The following is a 27,841-nucleotide window of genomic DNA, read 5'->3' as shown; positions in this document are numbered from 1 at the left end:
ATGGATAGAAGCTGTTGGGCTGCCCCAGACAGCCAGTGCAAAGATACTAAAATTCAGCAGTGTGTGGTCCATGCTTGCCTCCCTCTGGGGGAAGGAAGGGCAAGAATTTATTGAGCAGTAGATGAGGGGTAAGAATTTAGAGGGCATGGACACAGGCCATCTCATCTCCCAGGTCCTCTTCGTCAAAGCGGGAGCGAATAGACTCCTCGTCACTGTAAAGGGAGGTGGTTCTCTGTGCCAGCAGATCACTGGCAGCGCTGTCCATCTCATCCAGGGTCAGGTGACATGCATCTGCAATCTCCTGCTTGGCCAAGGCCACAAATCGTGGGTCTTGGGCAAAGAGACCTAGGCCTTCGGAGATGAGCACCTGGTTGGGGGGTCCAAGTAGGATTAGTGTTGATCAGTGGCACAGTGTGTACAGTGCAGGTCACAGTGAATAAACGATGCACATGCAGCTCGCAGGGGGACAGGGTCAAGTACAGTATGCCGAGAAGAGGAATTTCCACATGCTTAACATAGAGTCTGGCCACTCTTGGTCCACATTTCCCAGCTCCCACCTCTGCTTCCTTCTATCCCAGCCCCTTTTCCCACATCCATCTGGACTCACAGCCTCCACCAAACTGTCAGCACTGCCCCTCTTGCGGTGGCTGGGATCTGTGTGAGCTCCAGGCACTTGCAGACAGGTGAAGGTACGCAGTGGGCCACCGAGTTTGCCAAGGTATCCTTCACCCACTGTAGAATCCTCCACCAACAATAGGGGGGCATATAGCAGTCGACCCTTCTGAGGAGGGGCTGCCCAGGAACCCTAGGTCGAATGAACAAACACCAGATGGGCAAGGATTGGTGAGAATGAGGGTCTTCCATTCCCTCTCGTGAGTTCTCCTCTAACAGACACAGCTGGAGTCACAGGGATGGGTGTAAATCAGAGGACAAATAAACGACTTCTTTATTTGTGGGGATCAAAGCCAGAGCCATAAACATGCTAAGCTACATCCCCAGCTCCACACTTGAGTTTATGTCAGAGTATAGAAAGCGTTGGTTTGCATGCATCATGTGTGATTTATTTATGTATTTATTTATTTAAGACAGGGCCTTGCTCTATTATCAAGGCCTATAATTTACTATACAGCCCAAGTTGGCCTCAATTTTTCAGCAGTCCTCTTGTACTAGCCTCACAAGGGCTGGGGTTATAGACACCAACCACCCCATCTAGATGTTTCGGTTCTTTTGAAACAAAGTCTCATGTAGCCCAAGCTAGCCTCAACTCCATATGTAGCTGAGAATAACGCTGAACTCTTGATCCTCCTATGCCTACTTCCCAAGTGATAGGATTACAGGTGTGTGCCATCAAATCTGACTCAAAACCCTGGATTTAAATGTCAATCGTGGGGGGCTGGAAAGGGGAAAATGAGCAGTCAAGAGCACTTTTTGCACAATCATGGGGACTAGAGTTCAAATCCAAGCACCCCTGACCCACGTAGTATTCCAGGCCTCCCACACATGCCTGTGTAACCCTAACACTAGGAGAAGCAGAGACAGGAGGATCGCTGGAGATTGTTGGCTTTCTGCCTAGCCAAGAAAATGTGAGCCATTATTTCAAAGTAATAGGTGGAGAGGGATAGAGGAGGGCACTGACACCCTCTTCTGGACTCTGCACACCCCCATGGGGAAGTGTATCCACATACACAACATGCATACAGACACACAAAGACACATATACACATACTAAAATTGATAAATGAATAAATGCTGAATATTGTAAAAGTGTCAGTTGTGCTGTGTACTAGCTACGTGACCACGAGTGGATAGACTCTTAGCCTCAGTGACCTCTCGTAAAGTGGGGACAGCAAACCCATTTCACAAGTACAGTGGAGATTATGTATGTTCCTTCAAGTGCCCCATTCTTCTGAAGGCTCTGAAATGTAGTATGTTTGTAAAGTTCAGCCTAAGATGCTATTTCCTCAAAGGCCACAGCATCCCTTTTCCTCACCTGAGCTCTGCCTGGTACTAAGGTCCGTCCACGATGATAGGTGCCTGGGATAGGTAAATCTTCACAACTGCCCTGGCGTTGCAGACACTGGATGGTGAAGGAGGGCTTCCGACCTAGTGGGCAAAGGACAATGGCAATCCCTGTCCTGTTCTGTTCTGTTAGCCCTTAGGGTTCCATAGGGTCTATTTTTCTGCTTGCCTGCAGGCGTAGGGGGCAGCAAACGTCGGCGAGGTACATGGTGCCCATTTACATGCTGGGACCAGTGAGGTGGTAAAAGGACTGGGTTCGAGGGAGTCCCTGACCGCTCATCCTGGTCGGGGGTCCTGTGGAGAAGGCAGAGCTGGTGGTGAACTCAGGTCTGGGATTCAGAGTTGGGGGTACCAACACTCCTGCCCTCCCCTGCATGGCCCATGTGGTGTGACCAGTGTACCAGGCAGGGACTTCCTGTTCCTCATTCTGATTGTCCTGCCCTTGAATTTCCTTAAGTTGAGGACTTCCTTCTTCTGGGATAGTAAACATGAAAACCCCAGAGCTTCTCCTGGAGAAATAATATATATAGTTAGACTAGGTCCTAACTTCCCGATATCTGATCCTGGACTCCGTGTTCCTCTCACCCCATGCATGCCCCATCCCCTGTACAAACACTAGGATTTACATTTACTTGTAGACAGGATCTTACTATGTAGTCCTAGCTGACCTGGAACTCACTACATAGACCAGGCTGGCCTTGAACTCACAGACAACTGTTTGCTCTGCCTCTCGAGTGCTGTGATTAAAGGCATATGTCACCATCCTTGATTTGCATTAATCTTTTGCACAGTGTTTCTCAAATTTTCTTGTTATTCCATTTTTCATGTTTCTCTTTTTACCCTTTATTCCTATTTGAGCCCTCAATTTGTCTTGGTCTTAAAAAGAAAAAAAAAACCACCAGGGTCTCAAACTCACTATATAGCCAAGGATGGCCTTGCACTCTGGATTCCTCCCCACCCCGTCTATCTCTCCAGTGCGGGCTTTACTCCTGTGGCCCACACACCACGTGTGATGCTCATTTGAGCCCTTGAAACACATCTTTCCTTCCCAAATTTCTTCTTGAAGGCCACTAGCTCTTCTCCTATGTCATTCAATACAGTGTCTAATCTTTCTCCATTCTCACTACCTTCCTCAGATGCTCGACCATACCTGTGGGGTTGGGATCCAGCCTGTAGCACACTGGGCTGCCTGGAGTCGGGAGCCACTCCATCATCATCACTAGGCCCAGTTGAGAGAGAATCTGGGAGTTTCTCCTTAACAGGTAGAGACACCGAAATCCTAGAGCTCCATTGAGATTGGGGCTGGGAGTCTATGGAGTCCTGAGGAGAGTCATTTGAGTTTAGTGTTTCATCAATGTAATGGCTAAGTTACTTTATCAGTGTTTCACTCACTGGTCCATGGGGAGCATCACTCCCTACGGGCTGAATCTGGGTCTTGTTTCCCAACAGCCAGTGATAGGTATTGAATAGTTTTCCTCTGTAGAGGAGGCTTCTCCCAGACACAGTATGGAATTTACTTAATGGTCTGAGGGAGCGTTTTTTTTTTTTTTTCAGTCAAGAGCTTTGGAGGGGTGTAAAAACTTGTCCTCACCTTGTATGTTTCTGGGTTGTCCTCAGCTTCCTCCTCCTCAGCCTCCTGACCCACTGCCTCTTCCTCTTCTTCTTCCTCAGTGTCATAGGTAAGGGCCTGTCGGATCTCAGGACCCAAATTCTGTAGGCTCCTTAGACCAGCCTGTGGGGATGGATAGAAAAAGAAGGAAATTGGTAGCTCCTGCTCTAAAGTGCCCCTCTATTAGCTTGCTTCCCATGCAAAAGTGTGTGTGCCAGGGCTCTGTTTCATGAGTTTCAGGAGATCATGAGGGAGGTCATCCTCTATACACATGGCCACCCAGGGCCCTGTCCTTCAGACCTGGAGGGCAGAGGATGTACTTGTTGGGGGCTCTGTTCCTAGTAGCCCCTTTTCTTTCCTTCTCCGGAATTTTCGAAAATAATCTTGGATCAGAAATGTGGCATAAAATTTTCCCACAGTGACCTCCTCCTCTGGGGATAAGAAAGATGGCAAAGTTACACAAGGGTCCTCTACACCTACATACCAGCAATACTCTACCTACCAACAATAATCTGGGCAGACAGTTAAGGAGCTGGGGGTGGGCAGCTTACCATCTGGAGGGGGGATGACCTCATCCAACAATTTCTGCTTTATCCTCTTCCAGATCTTTTTGATGACCATCCGAAGCTCCTGGTTGGCTTGATCCAGGTTCCCTGCAGGGCAGGAGAGTATGGGGCAGGGGAGATAGAGATGCAGAAGTGGCTCCTCATTGCTGGTGGGGGGGGGCAGGGCTTTGCTTTGAAGGCTTCACCTGAAACTTTACTTCACTCCTATCAGATAAGGTATGGAGGAAGCCCTGGAGAAGCCAGTCAGCCATTTTGAGGTTCAGACTTAGGAGATGCATGTCTGTCATTCTTTGCATTTGCTCTCTCAACCCTCCCCAGGGATCACTTCACTCCTGGCCCTCCCTTGCCCCCACACCTTCTGTCTTGATCTTCAGGGATGTCCGCACTAGGGCAAAAAGTGTAGCGTTGAATGTCACTGTTCCATCTGAGTTGAGGGGCACATTCATTGCCACAAGTCTCTATAAACACCAGAGACAGAAAACTAACACTGGGAAAATGTTAGGTGTACTCTGAATGCCCAGGGCAGATACCTTTGTGGATGTAGTCAAATACCCATCCCTACCAAAGGCAAGTCCCTTTCCTTTCCCATAGAGTATACAGCCTTCTTGGAGATCAGCAGGTGAGTGGGGTGGGCAGGGAAACAGACCTTGCAGGCCACTCGGTGTGGGCACAGCTTTCCGAATCCCAGTGGGGGCTGGATGCGTCTCAGCAGTGCAACCACGTCCAGGTGCTTGATGCGGCCCCTGGGGCAGTCAGAGAGGTTCCACTGGATCAATAGTCCTCCTTTAGGCCTTTCTTAAGCTCCATCCCCAGCAAATCATTACCTCCTATACCAACATGTTAAGGCTTTGAGGGAAGAGCACAGATGGGGCGGGCAGAGGATGGGATTGTAGAAATCTCTTTATTGATGGGTGAATCGGAAGTTCTGGAACTAGGGGGACATGGAGGGCAGTACATATCCCTAGAGTTCTAGGTAAGATATTAAAGGGTATACTTGGCTCCGGGGTCATATTCAGACCAGATCCTCTTGAATTCATCAAGGTGGTGGGGTCCCAGGATAGACCAATCTCTGGTTAGGTAATCAAAGTTATCCATGATTACAGCCACAAAGAGATTTATAATCTGTGGGTCAATGGGCAAGCAGAGTTAAGTAAAGAAGCAGAGTTGGATTTGGGGGGTGGATAGGGGCTGGGACGATCTTATGGTCATTGGGTCACAAGCTCCTTGGTTGATCTTATTGTTGGGTCAGTGTTTTCAAGAGCTGGGCTGCCCAATCCATTTGGATGTCTCTGAACCCTTCTGGGCCAGCCCCCATGGCAATGATAGTGACTGTGGGAAAATAGTTCTTACCAGGAAGGCACAGAGCATGAAGAAGCTGATGAAGTAGACAATGGCAAAATTGCTACCGCAGGTAAATTCCTCGCCTGGGCCATAATCAGACTCAGGATCACATCGATTTCCTGGAAGGCTGGCTAGCATTATCTCTTGCCATGCCTCACCAGTGGCACATCTGGGGAGGGACACAGAGGGGCAGTATTCTGAAGGAGAGGCTATAAAGTCATGTCAACTACAGGTGTGGGGGTCCAGGGAAGGGAGAAAATGACCTACTTATCAGAGGTTACATTTTGCATTTATTCCCCCCACCCCTTTCTCTCTCTCTCTCTCTCTCTCTCTCTCTCTCTCTCTCTCTCTCTCTCACACACACACACACACACACACACACACACACACACACACACACACAGAGAGAGAGAGAGAGAGAGAGAGAGAAAGAGAGAGAGAGAGAAGACAGAGACAGAGAGAGACAAAGACAGACAGGCACACACACACACACACACACACACACACACACACACGGGGGAGGGCAATCAATCTGTGGAAGTCTTTTTTGTTTGTTTGTTTCATCATGTGGTTTCTGGAAATTGAGCTCAGATTACCAGGCTTGGCAGCACCTGCCTTTACTTGCTGAGCCATCACACCAGCTTCCATTTGAACACTGTCACAACTAGCATGGCCATGATGATGGCAGTTACAGAATGTCTCTTACAGATTAGGGCACTGTGGCCTAAAAGGGGGGCACATCTTACAGCCAGAAAAAGAATGGCTTAGACTAGAATATTTTGAAAGACTCCCTCAGACCACAGCCAGAAAAGGCCTTCACTTATGTGGAACTCAGGCTGCCCTGATATTTCCATAGCCTAGGCATCCTGGGGCCCATAGTATACCCTAGGAATTCAGAGGGGCAAGGTAGCAGGAAAGTGGGAGTTTATCACCTGAACAGAAGCAGCACAGCCTGCGGAAAAGTCTGGAAATTGTTGTTTCGATTTATCTGCGTTCCGTCCTGAAGAGCCACCTTGCCAAACATCTATAGACATACAGAGGCTGTGTGCTGGGAGTGAACATGTGTTCTCACATGTTCCCATTCACTTCATGTTTCCTAATACCTAAGGGATCCTTATAACCTTGAAAGCAATTACTAACGAGCCCATTTTACTCATGCGCACTTACCCAGGGTCATCTAGTTTGTCTATCTTTCTGTCCCTCCATACCCACTCTGGGGCTACTGCTACCAAGCCTCTCAGACAGAAGGATTATTCTCTAGGGTCTCCACTTACCTGCATGCCAATGACTGCATAGATGAAGAATATCATTGCTATGAGAAGTGCCACATAAGGCAAGGCCTGGAAGAATAGGAAGGGGACAGATATTTCAGGTGCAGCCAGAGAACTATAAATCCCAGAATGCACTCCTCTCCCCTAGCATGGGTCTTCTGGGAGACCTAGTCTATGCTCAAAGTTTCCTGAATTACATGTGTCTTCTAAATGTGGACACAATATTAAATAGAATAGGGTAAAGTCAGTGAAGCTAGGGACATGTTTCGAATTAAGAGTGCAGAGAAAGAGAGAAAGTTGGAAACATTAGGTGGAAAATGGTATGGAAGACTGGAAACTGTAGTTCTGAGTGGGGAATTACCTGGAAAGATTTGATGAACGTCCAGAGAAGTGTGCGAATCCCCTCACCCTTACTGAGAAGCTTGACCAGCCTCATGACTCGGAAGAGGCGAAAGAACGTGATAGATATGCGGGAGCTGTCCTCTGAGCTCTGGAGTTAGGGATGGAGTGGGGCTGCTCAGTTTGTACCAGCTCTAGCAGCTTCCTGTCCTCATGCCTTAGCCCTCCCAGTTCCCAAATCTCTCAGAAGTCAGGCCCAAGAGTGGCCAGGGGTCATTTCTAAGGACTCTTGGGCTGGGAAGGATGGTTGAAAAAAAAATTCCTGTTAGGGGTGAGAAGCTACCTCGCCAAGATGGCCTCCATTCTGGTGGGGCATATGGGCAAAACAAAGGTGATAAAGGAGGTGATGTAATCATATGCCCACATGGATAAGGGGAAATGAAGGTGTATACTCAGGGGATTGTGGGAAGGTTAAATGGTAGCAGATCAAGATGGTTGTAGACAAAGTTTTAATGGGGGTAGAAATGAAGGGGGCAGGTAAGGGAAATGGTGGAGCAAGACATTGAAGGAAACAGTTGAGCAAAGCGTCATGGAAATGAGAAGCAATGGGTGATCATTGGAGAAGCCAGTGATGCAGAAATGCAATTGGCAGCATTGTCCGTCAAGGGTTTTACCGTGTAGTACCCATCGGATGAAATGATGAAGCCAATGATGCAATCAGTTGTGGTAACAGAGCCGGGAAAGAGCCAGTATAGGAGGTGGAGTTGGTGAACAATATGGAGCCAACGAAGTAGTCAGAGAGATGATGGAGCCAAACAGGTGTCAATGGAGTTGATGGAGCCATTGGAATGGGGTAGAGACAATGAAAAAGATAACAGAAATAATAAGGGAGGGATTTGGGGAGGTAGCAGAGCCATTGGGTAGGCTACAAAATGAAATAGGGGGGCTGGTTAGCTGGTTAGAGGGAGGAATATGTTGGCAGAACCCAGAAAGGACTCCAAAAAAAAAAAAAACCAACCAACCAAACAAACAAACCAAAAAGATCTAGAATAAGGAGTGCTCAGTCTCCAGGACTGGGGAGAATGCAAGCGGGAGCTGCCTACCCAAATGAAAGAAGGCTCTAGGGAGAGGATAGAGGGGTTAGCACAAAGCCCAGTTCTCACATTGACTTCTGTGACGGCAATGTCGACTACGCTGCCCACCACAATAAGAGCATCGAATGTATTCCAGGCATCGGCAAAGTAATGCTGTAGACAGGAGGAAAGCACTGTGCTATGTTCTGTGAGCCAGCAGACCAGTGTAGGGGACCAGTAATAGATACATGGTATTGAGGAGGCAGGGCCTGGGGGCCCTCTTATTATTTAGCCTTATGACTACTTGTTTGCTACCCTCCAGTCCCCTGCCAGGCTATGGAATGTGTTTCCTCCCCCAAGGAGTTTCTTGGTAGGGTGTGGGTCTAGGGCATACCTTGGGTTTAAAGGCGATGATTTTGAGCACCATCTCAATGGTGAAGAGGCCAGTGAAGACCATGTTGAGGATGTCCATGGCATAGTTAAAGGGAGCAGTCTGCTCATAGTGCTATGGAAAAAACCAGATGAGGACAGAGCCTAAGGTAAAAGACACAAGCGCATAATCCCTGGCCTGAGCTGAGGAGTCTGGGGATCGGAAACGCTGTGGCTGACAAAACTGGTTCTTGATTCTCAGAGTGCCTTGCATTAGGGCAAGGATCACTCTGGGAGTGAAGCAGTAACATAAATCTCCTGCTGGTTGACAGCTTCTGTGAAGACAATTATTTCATTAAAATATGAAAGAATTGCTGCTTGATGCAACTCATTTTTTTTTCCTGCTTGGGTGTGGTATTGATGTTTGGACTAGTTGTTTTATGACCGTGATGCACCAATCAACTTACAATGGAATGGTGTAGCAGGAAGATCAACAGAGCCTGGCTCACTGACCAACAATGAGAAGGCTACCTACATTAGTGGTCTTCAACATTTGAAGCAAATAATAAGCAAACTCTGGGATGCATGACATTTTTCATCTTAGAATCCAAGTCTGGAGTGCTTTTTTTTTTTTTTTTTTTACAACCCACGACAACTTGTGACAGTTGTGGACCATTGCTTTCACATTTCATCATCTTTAAAAGCAGAATGCAGGCTTTGGCCTTAGATTTGAGGAAATGTTCCAAAAAAATGTGGTAACTTAAGACTCTATCAGTTAGGCAGATGTCAGGAGGCAGGGTATGGGGTTGTTACTTGCAGCCTAACTTATTCCTAATCGCCCTCAAAGAGATTGTGAGAAGAGAACAAATGTCTGACAATGATCCAGATGGGGGGGGGTGGGGTTCAGACCTGCATGGCTAGGGCAACCGTGTTGAGAAGGATGAGCAGAAACATGAGGTATTCAAAGGCAGCAGAGTTCACAGTGGCCCACACGCGGTACTGATGTGGATTCTTGGGGATGTATCGGCGGAGCGGCTGAGCTTTGAGGGCATAGTCCACACACTGGCGCTGCATAGCGATATAGAGCGTGGGTGATCAGGGGAGGTTCCCAAGGCAAGGGGAGACAGTTTGGTGGCCACGGGTCAGAAGTGAGAGGTCACCTGGTTCTTATCCAGTTCACAGTTTTGGTATTCCTGTTCTCCCTGGGCACGGAATGTGATGATGACAAAGCCCACAAAGATGTTCATCATGAAGAAGGCAATGATGATGATGTAGACGATGAAGAAGATGGAGATCTCCACATGGTAATTGTAGATAGGGCCCTCATCTTCTGCATGTGCATCTATGGCTTTGTATAGTAGCCTGTGGGAGACAGTGGGAGGTAGAAGTGAGGACATGTTTAAGGAGGGAATCCCAGCCCCCTCCGACTTCCTCCACGGCTACTTATCTTTACCCCCAAATCTCCAAAACCCCCTAAATTTGCAACCTAACCACTTGGGACTTCTATACATCCACAAAGAGACCCACACAAGGCTTTTTAAAGGGGCTTATGTCTTTTGTTTGTTTGTTTTCTTTTTTTTTTTGAAACAAGGTCTCACCATATACACTTAGTAGTCCTGGAACTCATCTATGTAGGCCAGGATCCAAACCTTTTATACCAGAAACCTCCAGAGACTCCTATGCAGCCCTCAAAATAAACCCATCCAGACCTTCAATGACCTTTTAAAATCCTCTATGTTCCTGCAGACCTTTAATCCCCTTATATAAGGCCCTGGAGCACCTCCCCAATGTGGTTCTCCAGAACTCCCCACAAACTCCTAAACATGTTCGAACCCCATCCTACAATCTTGAATGCTCTCCTCAAATCCCCACAGTAAATATCTAGCTAGTATACCCAAAAGCTTTTCTAGCTCTTTATTAAACTTCTGAATACCATCTCTTCAGTGAATCCATTTTGAATCCCCCACTCTCTACTTAACCCCTTACAATGCTTACCTAGTCTTTTCTAGATTTTCACCTATTCCCTCAGAGACCTTTCCCCACTTTCTAGAGACCTTCCCCCAAAGTCTCAATGAATCCCCAGCAAGGTTCTGGGAAATCCCTGTCCAGGCTTCTAACACCCTCACCAGTCTCTAGAAAGCTATATCCAACTGAATACAGTGGCACAAACCTGAATCTCAGTACTCAAGAGGATAGAGAAGGAGGATCATCAGGCTGAGATCAAAGTGGGCTACATACAAGACCCTGACTCAAGAAAATAGGTGGTAGGGATGTAGCTTATTAGAATATCATTGCCTAGCGTATACAAAACCTGGGTTCAATTTTCAGATATTGGAAAGAGGAAAAAGGCAAGAAAGAAAACCCTATCCAGTCTTAAAACTTTCATTATGTCCCTAAGACACACTCCCATCAATTCCCAGGTGATCCCAGGAATGATCTAGGACCATCTGCCCAGTTTTCTGTCATGCCCAAGGCCCTGCCCCTCACGCAGGCCAGCCTTCAAAGGTAGAGACAGTGAACAGGGCCATCATGGCTGAAAGGACGTTGTCAAAGTTGAAATCACTGTTGACCCAGAGCCGCTCCCGGACCAAAGGTCGTGACACATCTCCATCAGGGTAGATGAGGAAGGAGCCCCTGTGGATGTTGTAGACAGGTTAGATGGGGGTGGGGTGGGGTGGAGGAATGAGGAGTGGTGGCAAAGGGTCTAGGGTCTTTATTATGGATGTGGCAGGGCACAGTGGTATACCTAGACAGCTGGGCCTCACATCCTGCCCTTTGATTCCCTGGCTGGGTTATTGTAAACATTCAATATCTGTCTAGTTGACTTTTGTCTTCACTCTCTATTTTAAAAAATGAGGATACTACAAGAATACATTTCCCATTTGTCACAGGGATGGAGTAAATCAATAAATGACAGTTAATCATGGTAGTACACATGTTTATAACCTCTTTACTTGTGAGGTACAGGCAGGAAGAATTTAGCAAATATGAGGGCGGCTTGGTCTATGTGATTTCCAGGTCAGCCAGAACTACATACTGAGACCATTGTCTCACAACAAGCAGACAGACCGGCAGGCAGACAGATAGACAAAAACCAAATCAAGTCAGATATAGTGGCACATGCTTATAATCCCAGCAACTCAGGCGGCAGAAGACAGAAAACTTGAGTTTAGAAGTTTAGAGCTATCTTGAGAGTTTTAAGGCTGGCTTGAGGCATATCGAGACCAAGGTTCAAAAAACAAACAAGGGCCAGCAAAATGGCTCGATGGATAAAGGTCCTTGCTTCCAATCTGATGATGTGAGCCCAATCCTCAGAACTCACATGGTGGAAGGAACGAACCAATTCCCTCAAGTTCTTCTCTGATCTCCACACATGCGCAGTGACATGCATACTTTCCATATTAATAAATACATGAATGCAAAAAAGGAAAAAAAAGAAAGAAGAACAACCAACAAACCAACAAAGAAAATTAATCTCTGAGACACAGTTGGTATATCACCGTCACCATTGTCATTGAACATTTTTGCCATCCAGGGGAAAGTAGTTCTCTAAGTGGCCAAAGTTTTCCTAGCAGTGACTCTATGCCAGGCACTGTGCTAGCTCACCATGCAGGCACTTTGCTGTGTATACTTATTCCATGCACCACCTCTCTACTTCTCTTAACAGTCCTGTGAAATGGGCACACTCTTTATCCCTAGTTTTCAGGTGAGCAAACCAGGCAAAGTGAATCAATGCCTCCAATCCCATGAAGTGGGTTTGAGTCAGGGATTCCTGGCTTTGCTTGAAACCACCTCTATCTACAAACATCTCTAGATGGAAGCTGGCATTCAGAGCAGGAAATTGCAAGAGGTTCTGAGGAGGAATGTAGGTAACACTGAAAAAATGCAGAAAAAGATTATGGGGGGACTTTGACGGCTTGCCGAGAAACAAGAGCCTCTACAATTAATAGGGGAGTTCTGGAGTGTATCTTGGGGGCATTTAGGGAAGTTTAGAGGTCTTGGGGACTTTCAGGAAACCAGACATATTTAGAGTTCTTGGTAAGAAGCTGTAAGCTGCTTCAGGGACCTTAGAGAGGTCTGGATTTCTCTATGCAATTTGGGAGGGGTTCTTGATTCAGTAGAGGGCGAGGCTTCAAATACTCACTTGCATTCTTTAAGGGTGTGTTTGGCCTCATCAGTGCAACTGTAGAATTTTCCCTATAGGGAGGAAATGTGTCAAGCAGGTTCATCTTTCCACCCCACACCCCCACACTCTGGCCCCTGCCTGGACCTGTCTGGCTCCCTGGACCTCCCTCTGGATCTCCCTCACCTTGAAGAGCTGAACACCAATGCAGGCGAACATGAACTGTAAGAGGGTGGTGACAATCATGATGTTTCCAATGGTCCGGATGGCCACAAACACACACTGCACCACATGCTGCAAAACACCCACACACATGACCAATGGACATCACAGGCCATACATAGCATGTAGCGGGAACTTGGGTGATGAATACAGTTTAAGGACTTGGGCCAGGGGTATGTGGTTGCAAGTTAGAGATGTGTGATCAGGAATAAATGGTCAAAAGGTACTGTGGTGGACTAGCATCCCCTATAGCTATTATTACCATAGCATGGATGATATCAACAAGGAATAAGGGGTTTCTAGGCAAGGATATGTAGTCACATGCCAAGGACATGAATTAGAAGAATGTAGCCATTGGTATAGTCACTTGTAAGGAACATGGGTCAGATCACATGACCAGTAGGCAAGACTATGTGGTCACATGTTGGGTTGAGGTTGCATGCAGTCAGTCATGTCTTTGTGCAACAGTCAGTTGGATCAGATATCCTGACCCAGGGCCTGGGTCCTGTGGGTTTGGGTGAGCCGGGTTTACCTTGAGTCCCTTGGCTCTGTTGATAGCTCGGAGAGGCCGCAGGACTCGGAGAACTCGGAGAATCTTCACAACTGAGATGGCACTGGAGCTGGGGAGTGGGAAGGTTTCAGGCCCTAATTAGGGCTTGGTCCTGGTTCTGGGAAGAGTGGGGCGGGCAGGGGAAGGTGTCACTCACTGGATGCCGAAGGAGATGAGGGACACACTGACCACAAGCAGATCCAACAGATTGAACCAGCTACGGCAGAAAGAGCCTCGGTGCAGGAAGGCCCCAAACACTGTCATCTGGGGATCAGATTATATTGGATTAGACCTCAGACCTGAGGATATAGCTGGTGGGGAAGAATGGAGGAAGAGCACAGAGAGGTGGTGAGGGTGGGCTGAGAATGGATTGGGGCAACGGAGGGTATGGCTGAGGGCCCAGTAATCACCTTTAGTAGAATCTCCACAGTGAAAATGGAGGTGAAGGCATAATCGAAATATCCCAGAATCTGGAGACGTAAGAAAGATGAGGAACACTGTCATAACTAAAGGGGATTGGTAGGCATTCGTCTCTCTCTTTTTATCTGTCTATCTATCTATCTATCTATCTATCTATCTATCTATCTATCTATCTATCATCTGAGACAAGGCATCACTCTGCAGCCCAGGCTGGCCTCAGAGTTGCAGTAATCTTCCTGCTTCAGCCTCCCAAGGACTAGAAATCCAGGCAAGTACGACCATGCCAGCTTGCTTGTGCATCTCCCAGTGTAAGCCTTGCTCCCCACTCTGGCTTTAGGAAAGACTTGTGTATATATATGCCAAAGGTTTGCCCATCCAAGATAAGGGCTCAGATTTAGACTCCTGTCTGCCCAGCTACATAAGTGCCCTTGGCCTGTTTGACCTCCACGAGTACGTTTCCCGTACCCCTAGTCAAATCCTGATCCCCTGCCCCACACTTCTCGGAGTATGGAAATGGCTGCTGGCACTGTATCTGGTATCGTTCTTGATCCTCTTTCCCAGCCCAGTGAGGCATCTTCTGGTTTCTCTCTATTCTGGCTCTAGATTTGTGCCCAGTTGAATGCCCTCTGTGAGTTCCTCCCAGCCCTCAGCCATGGGCTCACATGGTTGCGGAATGAGTGGGCTCGGATGGGGTCCTCAGCAGCCAGGGACACACTACTGAGGATGATGAAGACCAGGATGAGACTGGTGAAGATATGGTGATGTATGAGAGTGTGGCAGGCCTTCCGAAGTCTAGGGAGTGGAGAAAAGACAGTGATTAGAAACCAGGGTCGGTGTTTCCCAGGAGATCCACAGGGATACATCTGCGCCCCATTGCCTCCTGGGTAGTTCTGGGGCTCCTCACCTGGCCAGCCCCTGTTGCCCTGCCCTATTGCCATTCCTAGAACTCACGGATTGGTTTGACTGAGGCAGAAGAAGGCACTGCCTTCAGGGATGGGTACCACCTTCTCCTTGGGTACAACTTCCTGCAAGAGTTCCACGTGTCCTGCACCATTTTCTTCCTCCTCCTCCTCCTCTTCTTCTTCCTCCTCCTCCTCCTCCATGCCTGGAGCTGAGAAAAGAGCAATGAGAAAACTCAATGGAAAGCTCCTGGAACTGTGATTGACATAGGACGAATTTCTCTCATTTCCTGCCCAGAATCTCAGCTCCTCAGCGAAGGGATCTTACATCTCTTTTGTTTAATATGCTACACCCAGCTCTTAGAACAGTGCCAGGACACAGTGAGTGCCTGGTGAACGTGCTTAGCGAGTGTTATATGCACACACACAATTTGATAACAAAGGCTCCGAGAAGGCCCACAGTACAATCAAATGTCCATTTCTCTTGTCTAACCTTGGTGTCCCAAATGTTGCTGGCTACAAACCAAGCCCATCCATTTGTTTCAGAATACTTATTTTTGCAGTGCTCAAGATTGTACTTAGGGTCTTCCCCATGCTGAGTCATAGTCCCAGTCCTTATTTATTTATTTATTTATTTATTTATTTATTTATTCATTTTGAGATAGTGTCTAGTGTCTCTAATAAACTCCAGGCTGACCTGGAACTCACTATTTACCACAAGGTGTCCTGAAATCCGCTACCTTTCCCCAGTGTTAAGACTACAGGCAGGCTCCACTGTGTCTATTGCCTACGGGATGACCTTGGAAGAGTCTGCTGGCTAGAGAGGATTCCGTTAGGGTCAAGAGTTCTCTGTCTGTGTTCTCTTTCCAATACTCTTTGTCACTTCCATTTGACATGCCTACTTGCCTGCCCCTTCACTTTTTGCGCCCTCTGCATCTTGATTCTCTCCACCAGGCACCTGGAGAGAGGAAGACAGGAGTCATCGATTGGGGGAAAGACACCAGGAAACAGACACAATGGAGGCATAGAAGAGACAGGATAACGTGGAAATAGATTGTCAGAGGATAGCGTTAAAGCTGTGCACACCTTGATAGCTATGGGGGACAAGGGCGGGACAAACCCCCCCCGCTTTGTTTTTCTTTAAGATTTATTTTTTTATTATTTTAAATCATGTGGGTATGCATGTGTGAATGCAGGTGACCTTGGAGACCAGAGGGAGTTGGATCTCCCAAACCTGGAGTTACAGGTAGTTGTGATCTGCTTGACATGGGTCTGGGAGCCAAATTCAGGTCCTTTAGGAGATCAGCAAGTACTCTTACCTCTTCAGCTCCCCCACCCTTTATAAAAGAGTCTCGGTCTGTAGTCCAGGCTGCCTGGAACTCACTATGTAGAGCAGGCTAATTTGAAACTCAGAGACTGCCCTGCGTCTGTTTTCCAAGTGCTAGGATCAAAGGCGTGCAACCCGCACACGCAGGCTTCTAGCTCACCAGTCCTTTGTTCTCCTGCGGAGGGTTTCCTTCGGTGCTCTTCTCTCTGTTCAAGGAAACGAGGGCTGATTGCTGCAGGTAGTAACAATTGGAGAAGGCGGGGCTGAGCACTGCTGTCAGGACAGACCTTTCTTGGGACTTCCTGCTTCTGTTCTGCCTATAGTCTATCCTCGAGGCATCCAGAAGGAGCCCATGGAACCCTAACACTTCCATGCCTATCATTACCAAAAACAAAAGCCAAAATCTCGTCTTGACCCAGAATATCCCCAGTCTGGTCCTTTTATTCCTCCCAACACGTAACCCTATTTCCTACCATTTTCCTCCCAGCCACGTCCCTGTCTCACTGGTGGTTTGTGGTTGCTTGTTATGGTTCTGGGGATGGAAACCAGAACTTCAAACAAGTACATTTTCTTTCTCTAAGTTAGGTCTCAGGCCCGGATGTTTTGTTGTAGATTGGTTAACACCACCACCACTTCAAAGGAGCAATCTTATTGACCCTCATCTCCTAGCCAGGCTCAATATGGAGCCCATGTTGGCCTTGAAGTCCTTATCCCTCTGCCTCGGCCTTCCAAGTGTTGGGAATATAGGTTTGGGCCTCCAGACTTGCTTTCATTTTTCACTATTGCTTTGTTCTGCTTTCTGTTCCTTCGCTACTTATTATTAACACAGTCTTTTTTCTTTTTTTTGACAAAGTCTGTGACAGGACTGGAACTCACTATGTAGAACAGGAGGGCCTCTAACTCAAAGAGATAAACCTGTGTCTGTGAGCTGCCATTAAAGGGAGGTGCTACAGCGCCTGGCTAACTAACATAGTCTTGAAGTTACATATCAATGATCTTGAATTTTGCTTGCATTCCTCAACTACAAACAGCAAGGACTCTGTCTGCTGTCAAACTTGCATGCCATGTCTGGCTGCTGACAGCATATCAACCCATGCTTTCTCCCTAGCAGTTGCAGCAGGGCCTAGCATAAAGTGTGTGCTCAATGAACGTGTATCGAATGAATGAATGAATTACTGAGGACTGTATCTGGATCTGGGGCTTTCCAGCACACACACACATCTCAGAGATCTTAGGGAAAGGAAGTCTTGGAGATGAAGCCAGAGCTCACCTGCCCTTGTCTTTGGCAGTGCCTGCATCCCCGCTCGCTAGGTTATCCACAGCAATGGCAAGAAACACGTTCAGTAGGATGTCTGGGGTAAGCTCAGGTTGCAAAGATGAAGAAGCAGCCTGCCTATGTGTTGCCCAGGCCCACACCTTCACCCTGTCACCGCATCACCATGCTCTATTCACTCCCCAAAAGCTCTGAGGATACAATTGCCGCAGATGAAGAGGATGATGAAATAAACACACACCAGCATCCCTGGGAAGAAGGGACCACCGTAGGCCATGATACCATCATACATGACCACATTCCAATCCTCACCAGTCAGGATCTGGGGGTAGGAAGTCATCAAAAAGTTCTTGGGACTCCCTATAACTCCAGGCCCTACCAACATGTGTACACATCTCAGGGTGTCCGGGCCATACCTGAAAGACAGTGAGGAGGGCTTGGGGGAAAGTATCAAAGGTGCTTCTCTTGGTGTGGGTCTGGTCAAAATTGAACTTGCCCCCAAACAGCTGCATGCCAAGCAGGGAGAAGATGATGATAAAGAGAAAGAGGAGAAGCAGCAAGGAGGCGATAGACTTCATGGAATTGAGCAAGGACGCCACTAGATTGCTCAGAGATGCCCAGTGCCTGCAACAGAAATAGAAAGTGCAGGGTTCGTCAGGAGTCAGGAACCAGGCAGGCCTCCCGTTTGGGATACATTGGAGCAGAAGGGGTTAAAATAGGCTGTGGTGTCAAGGTTGGAAGTGATTTTTGGAACCAAAGTGTGATAGGAGTATGAAAAAGGAGGATCGCTAAGTTTGGAGTTGGCATCCAGGGTGTGGTGGGAGGGGAAATTAGCCAGGAGGCGTCTACAGAATTGGGTTTCCTGTTGGGACTGGGATGAATTGGGCATGGAGCCATAGTGATTTGGGGTTGGAGGAGTTGGGAGACGGTTATGGTTGAAGGTTTGGTATAGGAAAGGGGGTACAGATGAGCTTGAGGTTAGGGAGAACAGAATGGGCTTTTGCAGTTAAAGAAAGGTGACTGGCCGGGAGGAGGGAAGTATCAGAAAATTAGGAATAGCATTATGGTTGGTGCTCAGTGATGGTGCTAGGGCTGGGAATTAGGTCTGAGGTGGGAGATCGGGACTGGGGTTAGAGGGGTTCTGTGGCTAGGATGTGAGATAAGCATGGAGATGGACTTGGGGGTAAAGTCAGGTTAGGAACTGGGATGGAGATGGAGGAGGCACCACTCCTGGTTGAGGGTAGGAATCTGCTTGCTTTGGAGCTGGGACGTAGAGGTAGAGTTGGGGCTGCATTTTAGGTCCCACGCATACACACACACCTGGTGACCTTGAAGATCCTGAGGAGTCGCACACATCGCAGCACTGAGATGCCGAGAGGCTGCATGGCCCCCACCTCCACTAAAGTGGTTTCTAGGATGCCCCCACAGACCACGAAGCAGTCAAAGCGGTTGAAAAAGGAAGCCACGTAGACAGAGGGGCCCAGGCCGTATAGTTTGAGAAGCATCTCCACCGTGAAGAGGCAGAGCAGAACTTTGTTGGCATACTCTGTTGAGGGGGGCGGGGTATGTGTAACATGGTAACATGTTTAGGAAGCCAGGTGCTTCGGTGGGATCTTGGGGGTAGCAGGGAGCAGGCCAGGTATAGGGTAGAGTTTGGCTGGGATTAGGGACTGAAGTGAGTTTGTAGATCAAAGCAAGTGAGGTTTGGAGCTGGGGCAGAGAGTAGAGTTGAGGCGGGGGCTAGAGTCACCCTTTGTGAGTCCAAGACAACTCCACACTCAATTGTACAGTTAGCATCTAGGATTTATTCTTTTTATTTTTTTTCTATTTATGTCTTGCGTTTTTGGTTATGGGGATGGAACCCAGGGCCTCACACATGTACTCTTCCACTGAGATACAGCCCCATCTCTAAGCCTAGGGTTTCTTTGGGACTGAACTGGTTTGGAGTGGAGTTAGGAGCAGGACCAATAATAAATTTGGGTTTAAGATGATAAGGAATCATAACAGTTGATACTTGATGTAGGCCAAACAATATTCTACCTGCTCTGGCCCTCAGGAACTGAATCCTGGGGTTAGTTGCTTGACAGCAATACCATAACGATCAGGACCCTCCACCTGAGCACTGAGGTACTAAAGTTTTAGTGGAATGAAGTTTCAATTTGGACATGTGCAATACCAAGACTAGAGCTTGATACACATAGCAGGCAGCACATAAGTGTAGTTTGCAGGGTGGGATAGGACAAGTTAAGGTTTCTGCACTCATCTGGATTGGAAGGTGGTATCTGGGGTCAAAGACTCCCTAGAGAGCCTGCCTTTGAACTTCTGGAGTACAGGGAGCAAGGGATGAAGAAGAGGGCTGGCAGGCAGAGGCTCACCTTGGGTCTGGGTGAGCCACACAGGCTGCCCGTGGTGCTCTGAAGCGATGGTCAGTGTGTTGAGGAAGACGAGCAGAAGTACAGCCCAGTAGCAGGCGTTGGATTTGACTGCCCGGCGGCAGCGTGCACGGAGACCCCGGTTGACTCGGCGGAAGTGGCGGCTGGGCAGAGGAGAGCCCATCACATCGTTGAGATTGGTCTATGTCAGCCCGGTGTGCAGGTCGGGGAGCCCAGAAGTCACATGGGCCATGGAGGTGGACTGGTCTCCAATTCATGGGGCCAAAAGGTTGCACAACCTTTCACAACTTACCAGACTTTGGTTTTCATGATCTTGTTTCTAGAAATGATTGGAAGGGTGGGGGCTGTCATAAGGAGCTGAGAGGGAATCAGCAGCTCTGACTGGAGGTCAGATGTTTGAAGCTAGCATAAGAATGGGGGTCTGGATTATGTAGGGATTAAAGGCTGTGATTCCTCACAGGCAGTATGTACAGCTGGCCATGGTCCCCTCCTCTTCATCTTCGTCTCCGGGGGTGTCTGTCATGGAGCCAGTGTCGCTGGCTGGGAGGCTGGCTGCAGGCAAAGTGAGGACAGAGGTCAGGATCCAAAGACTCTAGGTCCCACTTTTGGTTTTTCTCTCTGTCCACTCACCCTAGCTCTGCCCCGCCCCTTGCTGGCCTAGTCCTCACCATGGCTGCTGGTGGAGTGTGTCGAGCGGGTAGAATGGCTGAACCAGCGCAACCGTCCGCGCCTCCTATTGGTCAGCTCTGACAGTTGTGGCCCTGTTGGGGGGATAGTTCCAACTGAGAAAGATGGCCTGGGGGCAGACTTAGGGTCGAGTCTAAGGGACAAAGAGCTAGCTGGAGTCTTTGGATCTGAGATTCTGTGTCCTGAGCCAGATTTGGGGCAAAGCCTAGGGTGGCTGCAGACTTGGTCTGGGTCTCAGGAGGGCAATCACATCTGGGGTAGGAATGAAGCTGGGTCAGAATTGAGTTGCCTACGATGGCCAGCCCGTCCCTCTTCAGCAAGAGAAGCCAAGTTGCCATCTACTGAGGGATCATGAAGGTCTAACTCCTCAGCCTGTGTGATCCAGTCCAGGTAGCCCCGAAGGTCCTCTTCCAGCTGTTGCTTCTCCCGAAGCTTCTGAAAGTCACCTCGGGCCTTTGCCTTTTCTCTTTCCTTGGAGAACTCCCTGGAGGAAGAGGGGAGCAGACTACATAAGGAAGCCACCCCCAGTGACCTTGCCTTTACTACCCCAGCTACAATAGCTTTCTTTTTTTTTTCTTTTTTTTACTTAAGCAGTCTTTAATGAAAGCCGTGCATGAGATGTCTCTACTCCTGCATCTTCTCAATCGTTTCTTCTTTGTATTTGCCCTTCTCCTTTCCTACTTGCCGGGACTTGGCTTTCCTCTCCAGGATCTTCTTGCGGTCCTTGTCCAGCTTTAGCCTGGTGATAACTACCTTGCTGGGGTGGATGCCCACATGCACAGTTGTGCCGTTAGCCTTCTCTCGCTGGACTCGCTCAGTGTAGATGATGTATTTCTTCCTGTACACTTGGACCACTTTGCCAATCTGCTGGCCTTTGTAGTGTCCTCGAACAACCTGAACTTCATCATCCTTTCGAATGGGCATAGACCGAACATTATACTTCTGTCTCAGTTCTTTGGAAAGAGGGGAAGACATGATCTTCCTCCGAATGTGAGAAGGTGCATTGAAATGCCGTTTGCGGTTCTTGCTTCGGTCAGAAGTCACGAAGGGACTGAATTTCATTTTGGCAGCTGCAATCCACCGATGGCCGCAAAAGGAAAAAGAGCTACAATAGCTTTCTAATTGTTCTTTGGATATGCCAAGGGCATTGTAGCTCACGATGACAGAATATCATCACCACTTTCTCAAAAGGTCTTTCCTGATTTTAAAAAGAATTACATCTATCTACCTATCTATCTATCTATCCATCCATTTATATGTGTGGCAAGTGGGTGTCATGGCCTGTGGACCAGAGGACAGTCCAAGGGAGATAGTTCTTTCCTGCTACCGTGTAGGTCTTGGGTATTAAAATTAGATCACTACAGTTGGCAATAAGCATCTTTACCCACAAATCCATGCTTCTGGGTTCTGATATCTATATCTATATCTATCTATCTATCTATCTATCTATCTATCTATCTATATCTTGTATTTGGAGAGGGGGAGGGGTGTACTCTGGGCTGACCTTGAACTTTCCAGGCAGCTCAGGCTGATCTTGGACTTGTTACGTAGTCAAAGTTCTCCTGCTTCTGCCTTCTAAGTACTGGGATGACAGGTGTACATTCTAGGCCTGGCTTGATTATATCATTTTGAGAGAGTGTCTCATTACTAGCTCGGAGCCTCACCAAATCTGCAATCTTTCCTGCCTCTGGATGTTGGCTACAGATATGCAACGCTACACTTAGCTCTGATGTTTCCAGTTATTTCTTTTAAAAAAAACCAAGTATTTATTATTTCTGTGTACGTGTGTGAGCCTGCCTGAGCATGTACATCACTTGCTTTCAGGAGCCGTCAGAGGCCAGAAGACGGAATCAGTTCCTTCAACAGTGAAGTTACAGTGACCTGTCATGTGGGTGCTGGGAACTGAACCTGAATCTTCTACAAGCACTCTTTTTGTTTTTATTTTCTGAGACAGGGTTTCTCTGTGTAGGGTTGGCTGTCCAGGACCGCACTCTGTAGACCAGGTTGGCTTCAAACTCAGGAAATCCCCTTGCCTCTGCCTCTTGAGTGCAGGGATTAAAGGCGTGAACCACCACGCCCAGCTTCGGAAAGAATTCTTTACTCAGCCACTTCCTCATCCCCAGATACGGATATTTGTAATTGCAACATCTCCACGTTCGTCTTTATTTTTCTTTTCTCTGCATATTGTGTGCGTGTGTTTGCACATGTATGCATGCACACACACACACACACACACACACACACACACGTGTGTGTGTGTGATGTGCACACATTTACTTATCATGTGTTATTATTATTTGTATCTTCCTTTAAAAAAATTGAGGCAGGTTCTCACTAAGTTGTTCAGGCTGGCCTTAAACTTGAGATACTTCTGTCTTAGCCTCCCAGATACCAGGGAGTACAGGATTGTTCTGCCAAGCCCAGCTCAGATGGGGTTTATGGAAGATACCTGGGAATTTGGCAACAGAAAACGGTGGCGAGATGGGGAGGATTGTAAGGGAGAATATCCAGGCTTCTTACCCGCTTAGAACTCCAAGCACAAGGTTGAGGACAAAGAAGGACCCGAAGATGACGAGGCTCACAAAGTACACCCAAGGTAGCTCATATCCCATGGCATCCTGCATCTGGAGAGAGAACATATTCCATAGCACGCAGACAGGACAATCTGAGCTAGGGAAGAAGGGCAGGTGCAGCCTCCAAGCTGTGTGAAGGCTTGTTCACCTCACCCAGTAGAGGACGTCTGTCCAGCCTTCCATGGTAATACACTGGAACACAGTTAGCATGGCAAAGAAAAAATTATCGAAGTTCGTAATGCCACCGTTGGGTCCTGGCCAGCGCCCGCGGCACTCAGTTTGGTTCATTGTGCATGAACGCCCAGAGCCAGAAGATGCACAAGGCGAGGGATCCTCCTCTGCCTCCATATCTGCAGGAAAATTACAGCCTGGGGCTATGAAGCAAGTCACACACTAGTTCCTGCTTCTCGGAAGCCCTATTCTCATAGTTAGTTTGTTTCAATGCCCTAGATATTTTTAAGGCAAAACGAACCCTGGGCTCCTCTGCTAGGGTAAAACTCCTGGAAATATCGATCGATTTGAACCACTGGGAAGCTGAGTCCTTCCAACAGGAGTCTGGGAAGAGTGAATGTGCATGAACCTGGGGACAGAGTCTGGTGAATAAGAGAGTCTTTTGAAAAGAGGGTAGAGAAAAGGCTTGGGCACAGGTCTACGTAAATGTCTATGGGCGAGATGTGGAGTTTGCAGTCTTAAATGCAGCAGTCTGAGCCTGTGGGTGGAGTCTTGTGATACCTGCACAGTAATTACTGAGGGAGGGGTTGTATTCTGGGATTTTAGGGCGGAGTCTTGAATACAGGGATGGGGTTTGGCTATACAAGGTTAGACTCAGAGTCTAGCAATCGAGTCCTGAGAAAACTGAGTGGGCTTTCTAGAAGCAAGAGGGGACCTAGAAGTGAGGGTAGGGGGCGTGTCCTGTCCTGTGAAAGGGTGCTGCTGGCTGACCAGATTCCAGGAAGTAGCACGTCTTGTGCATTCGTCCGAGGAACAGCTCGAGTCCGATGATGGCGTAAATGATAATGACGAAAAGCACCAACAGGGCAATGTGCAGCAGCGGCACAAGTGCCTTCATGATGGAATTGAGCACTATGTGCAGGCCTGTGGCGGGGAGGGGCAGGCTCAGCGCGTTCCCCATCAACCTGGCGCCCCTCCTCCAACTTGGTGGCGGGGTATACTTACTCGGGACCCCAGACACTAGCCTTAGTGGTCGTAGCACCCTAAATGCCCGCAGTGCCTTTACATCGAAGCCTCCCGGTTTTCCTCCAGTATGCGGGGCATCTCTTGGCCTCCCAGGTCCTTGTTCCAGCAGCACGCTGAACAACCTGATGGGGGAGTATAGGACGGAGAGTGGAGAGTCAGGGCTTTGGTTCCCGCCCTTTTCCCCCTCCCCCTTTCTCTTCAGGAAAGCACACCCCTCTATAACTGGAAACGCAAATGGTTTTAAATATGTTAATATTCCAGATTTTAGCTTCTGAATAGGGGCTGTCTGAAGCAGTCGCTTCCTTGAGCCCCAGAATTCATTGGATTGCGAACTAGGGAGGGGTGCCTTCCCCTTGCAGACGCGCACCCGACCACGACGATGATGAAGTCGAGTAGGTTCCAACCGTTGCGAATGTAGGCGCTGGGATGGAGCACCAGCCCGTAGGCCACGATCTTGAGTACTGTCTCCACGGTGAAAATCACCAGGAACACGTATTCTACCTGTTCCTGAGGGCGGAGCAGAGGGCGGGGCGTGAAGGCCGGGACTTATTTCGGGGCAGGGTCAGACCCTGTGGGTGAGTTGTAGGCACAGGTTAGGGTTACTTTTGCCAGGACCAAGACTGGAGTAGGGTAGGCCCCGGAGGGGTGGGGTCTGGCTGGGCGGCTTAAGCGATAGGTCTAAAGGTAACTGCAGTCTGGTTGGGGACGGGGTAGACCTCACCAAGTTGTGGTTGGCTGTGTTGGAGTCGTCCTCAGGGAAGGGGATATATACCCCCAATGCCACACAGTTGGCAAAGATTGTCAGGAGGATGAGAATATCAAAAGGCCTCAGGTGAACACGCAGTTAAGGACCCAGGAAGAGTGACATTGAGAACTCCACATTCCCTTAGTGCCCTCTCCATCCAGAGCTAATTCTAGACTTCAAGGTTTGGACATTCCCAGCACTGCCCTGACCAAGACTTTGGCCCCTCCCTATTATTATTATTATTATTATTATTATTATTATTATTATTATTATCGTGAGACGAGTCTCAGGCTGGTCTCGAACCTCAAGCTTGTGCTATGTAGTGGAGGATGACCTTCAACTTCTGGTCCTTCTGCTTCCACCTTCTGAGAGAAAGACTCACAGGTGTGTGCCTCCATATCCTGGTTTTGAGGTCCTGGGGATTGAACCCCAGGGCTTTGTTCATGCTAGATAAACACTCTATTGAATGAGCTACAGTCCCAACTTGACTTTTTTTTTTTTTGTGGAGACACGATCATGCTATGTAGCCCAGGCTGAATTTTTAGTTCTCCTGCCTCAGCTTTCTGAGTTATAGGCATATACAAGCATGGTCAGTTTAGTGCTAGACTCTTGATCCTGGTGACCTATATTTCTCTGGACTCCCTCTCTATTCTAGATCTCTCTCTCTCTCTCTCTCTCTCTCTCTCTCTCTCTCTTTCTCTTAATTTGCAATGTTTTGGATTGAACTCAGGGTATCTAATACACTAAATAAATGCTCTAACACTGAGTTACACTCCCACCACAGAAATCTTCCCCTCCCCCAACCCCAATATTTTATTGTTGGTCTCTAGTAATCTCAGGCTTCCTCCGTTCCAGGCCTGACTTAATTCTAGACTCTAGACTCCTCTGTGCCCTGGTGATGCATCCTTACCCCTGAGCCTCACAGGATACTTCCACTCTACGATGCTGATGCAGGACCGTCGAATGGGATTGGTTAGGGTGAGACAGAAGAGCGCTCGAGGTGATCTCTGTGCACTGGCCACTGCCACAGTCTTGTGTTTGTTGTGCTGGGTCCTTCGTCTTGGGGTCTCCAGGCCTGATGCCCCACTGGTATCAGTTCCCACAGTTGGAGGCCCAGGACAGAGCCCCCATTCAGGCCCAGGGCCAGTTCCATTGGCTGGACTGGGCTCCGGGGTGGTGTCTGTGTGGAGAAACAGGAGTCAGGAAAGGGGCAGCATAGGGCAACCATAGCAATTTCTTATCCAATCCCATCCCTCTATTTGATTGGAGAAGAACATGCACCGCTATGGGGAGGTGGGGGATGCTTGGGTTATGGGTTGAGGGCTGACAATCAATGTTGGAATGAAGTTTAGGGTGGAGGGATAGGGATTTTTGCTAAGGAAAGCGGTCGAGGACTTGAGTACATGATCACCATGCTGTGCATTTCAACTTCAGGTCAAATTTGAGTCGTGAGTTTTGCATCTGAGTGGGTCTAGCTTCAATTGATATAGGCAAGAATGGAGTTTGGTTGAAATTTTATTTAGGGCTAAAGCTGGGTATTTGAATGACTTGGGCTTGGAATTAGGATCAAAGTGAGGGATACATTTTGAGTAGAATTTGCATTTTGCATTGGGATTTTCAACCTGTAGTTTCAAGACTCGTGTGGCTTTGTTTCAGGTTCTGAGAGGGGTAATAGACTGGCCTGGTTAAGATCCCCAGCTTTGAAGTAAATAAGATGTCTGGATTAAAATCCTGACTACTATTTAGAAGTTGTGTATTGCCTTGAGTAAATTATGGGATTACACCTGAGCCTCAGTTTTCTTATCTGTATAATGGGAAGGATAATAACAGTTGCCTGCATTATAAGGATGTTGTGAGGAGGAAATTGAGCTCAGTATTCATCCAAATGTCTAGAATGTGATTATCATTACTATTTTGAAAATGAGGAAATTGAAATGAAAGGGTTAATAATTTGCTCAAGTGGCTGAATCAGGAGTCAAACCAAGGCATTCTGAGTCCAGACCCTTTGTAGCTTACAACAGCATTAGCTATGTTCTTGCTCTGCATTCAGTTTGTATTTGTAAAAGTGTCTGCTCAACCTGGAGAATTGGTTCCGTTATTAAGAACTCAGAGTGCTCTTCCAAAGAACATGGGTTTAATTCCCAGCACCCACACGGCAGCTCAAAGTCTCCTGAAACTCAAGTTCTAGGAGATCTGATTACTTCTGCTGTCATTTCGCACACACGACACTCATACATAAACTCAGGCACATACACATACTTATTAGATAAATTAGTTAACAATTTGACAAGGGGTCTGTGCTGTTTCTGGACAGCCAGGGAAATCACTTCCTAGCAGTGCTGGCATCTACATGTTAGATGACCTTCAATTTCATGAGAAGGTCTGTAGCTTTCGTGAGGTCTGGATTCTAACGTCCCATGCGGTGGAGGTAGGGGATTGTCTTCTGGTTAGCAGGGTTTAGATTAAGGTTTAGTGTGGGGCTGGATTTGGGGTTAGATGTGGAGTGAGTGCCTAGGGTCAGGATTTAGTCTGGGTTTCATTTGGGAACTAAGGCTACGCGTAAGGTTAGAGGCTGTTGAGGATAACACATAGGCTAGGTTGTGGTGAGATCAGGTGGCAAAGAAGCTCTTTTAAGGAGAGGCTAGGACAGGAAGAGGGGGATGATACTCTAGTTCCCCAGAGACTTCTCCAGGAGTAGGATCCAGGTGGGTAGTGGGTAGGTGAGAGGGTGAGGGTGGACCAGGGTGACTCCAAGGGTCTTCAGGGGTGGATGGCTGCTCTCACCTTTCCCGACTTCAGATTCCGACATCCTCCTCTGGAGATATAAGGACCATCTGCACACAGT

The 27,841-nt window shown here is 48.0% G+C and overlaps 2 protein-coding genes across 5 annotated transcripts; both read right to left on the bottom strand.

The window, feature by feature from the left end:
• Positions 1–60: 60 nt before the first annotated feature.
• Cacna1f (calcium voltage-gated channel subunit alpha1 F) lies at positions 61–27,841 on the bottom strand. Of its 4 annotated transcripts, none has more exons than XM_028770777.1 (48): positions 27,781–27,841; positions 25,927–26,176; positions 24,973–25,078; positions 24,619–24,758; positions 24,231–24,373; positions 23,997–24,149; positions 23,208–23,404; positions 23,002–23,105; positions 20,775–20,965; positions 20,463–20,555; positions 20,253–20,346; positions 20,087–20,113; positions 19,777–19,937; positions 18,722–18,947; positions 17,818–18,025; positions 17,603–17,723; positions 17,399–17,480; positions 16,289–16,334; positions 15,708–15,759; positions 14,854–15,013; positions 14,565–14,694; positions 13,893–13,952; positions 13,640–13,746; positions 13,465–13,552; positions 12,897–13,004; positions 12,732–12,784; positions 11,075–11,221; positions 9,748–9,949; positions 9,497–9,655; positions 8,613–8,723; positions 8,309–8,392; positions 7,489–7,509; positions 7,168–7,296; positions 6,810–6,875; positions 6,468–6,559; positions 5,545–5,704; positions 5,189–5,316; positions 4,841–4,937; positions 4,550–4,652; positions 4,180–4,281; positions 3,929–4,059; positions 3,611–3,751; positions 3,170–3,339; positions 2,421–2,528; positions 2,189–2,313; positions 1,991–2,103; positions 608–805; positions 61–367 (listed from the first exon to the last, which is right to left on the bottom strand). In XM_028770777.1, exons 1-48 carry the CDS (start codon positions 27,803–27,805, stop codon positions 137–139), a joined length of 5,943 nt encoding a protein of 1,980 aa, XP_028626610.1. In that variant the 5' UTR covers positions 27,806–27,841; the 3' UTR covers positions 61–136. The 4 variants fall into 4 exon arrangements, with proteins under 4 accessions (XP_028626610.1, XP_028626613.1, XP_028626611.1 ...); XM_028770780.1 differs by having other exon boundaries at positions 137–367; positions 14,854–15,007; positions 25,927–25,945; positions 27,745–27,805; XM_028770778.1 differs by having other exon boundaries at positions 137–367; positions 14,854–15,007; positions 27,781–27,805.
• On the bottom strand, positions 21,099–21,558 carry LOC114624034 (60S ribosomal protein L26-like). Its single transcript, XM_028770788.1, has one exon. It carries the CDS (start codon positions 21,541–21,543, stop codon positions 21,106–21,108), a length of 438 nt encoding a protein of 145 aa, XP_028626621.1. The 5' UTR covers positions 21,544–21,558; the 3' UTR covers positions 21,099–21,105.

This window comes from Grammomys surdaster, unplaced genomic scaffold (assembly GCF_004785775.1).
Source record: "Grammomys surdaster isolate TR1022 unplaced genomic scaffold, NIH_TR_1.0 204, whole genome shotgun sequence".
Lineage (NCBI taxonomy): Eukaryota > Metazoa > Chordata > Mammalia > Rodentia > Muridae > Grammomys > Grammomys surdaster.
The sequence above is the reverse complement of the archived record's forward strand: the minus strand, read 5'-3'. Positions and strand labels throughout refer to the sequence as shown.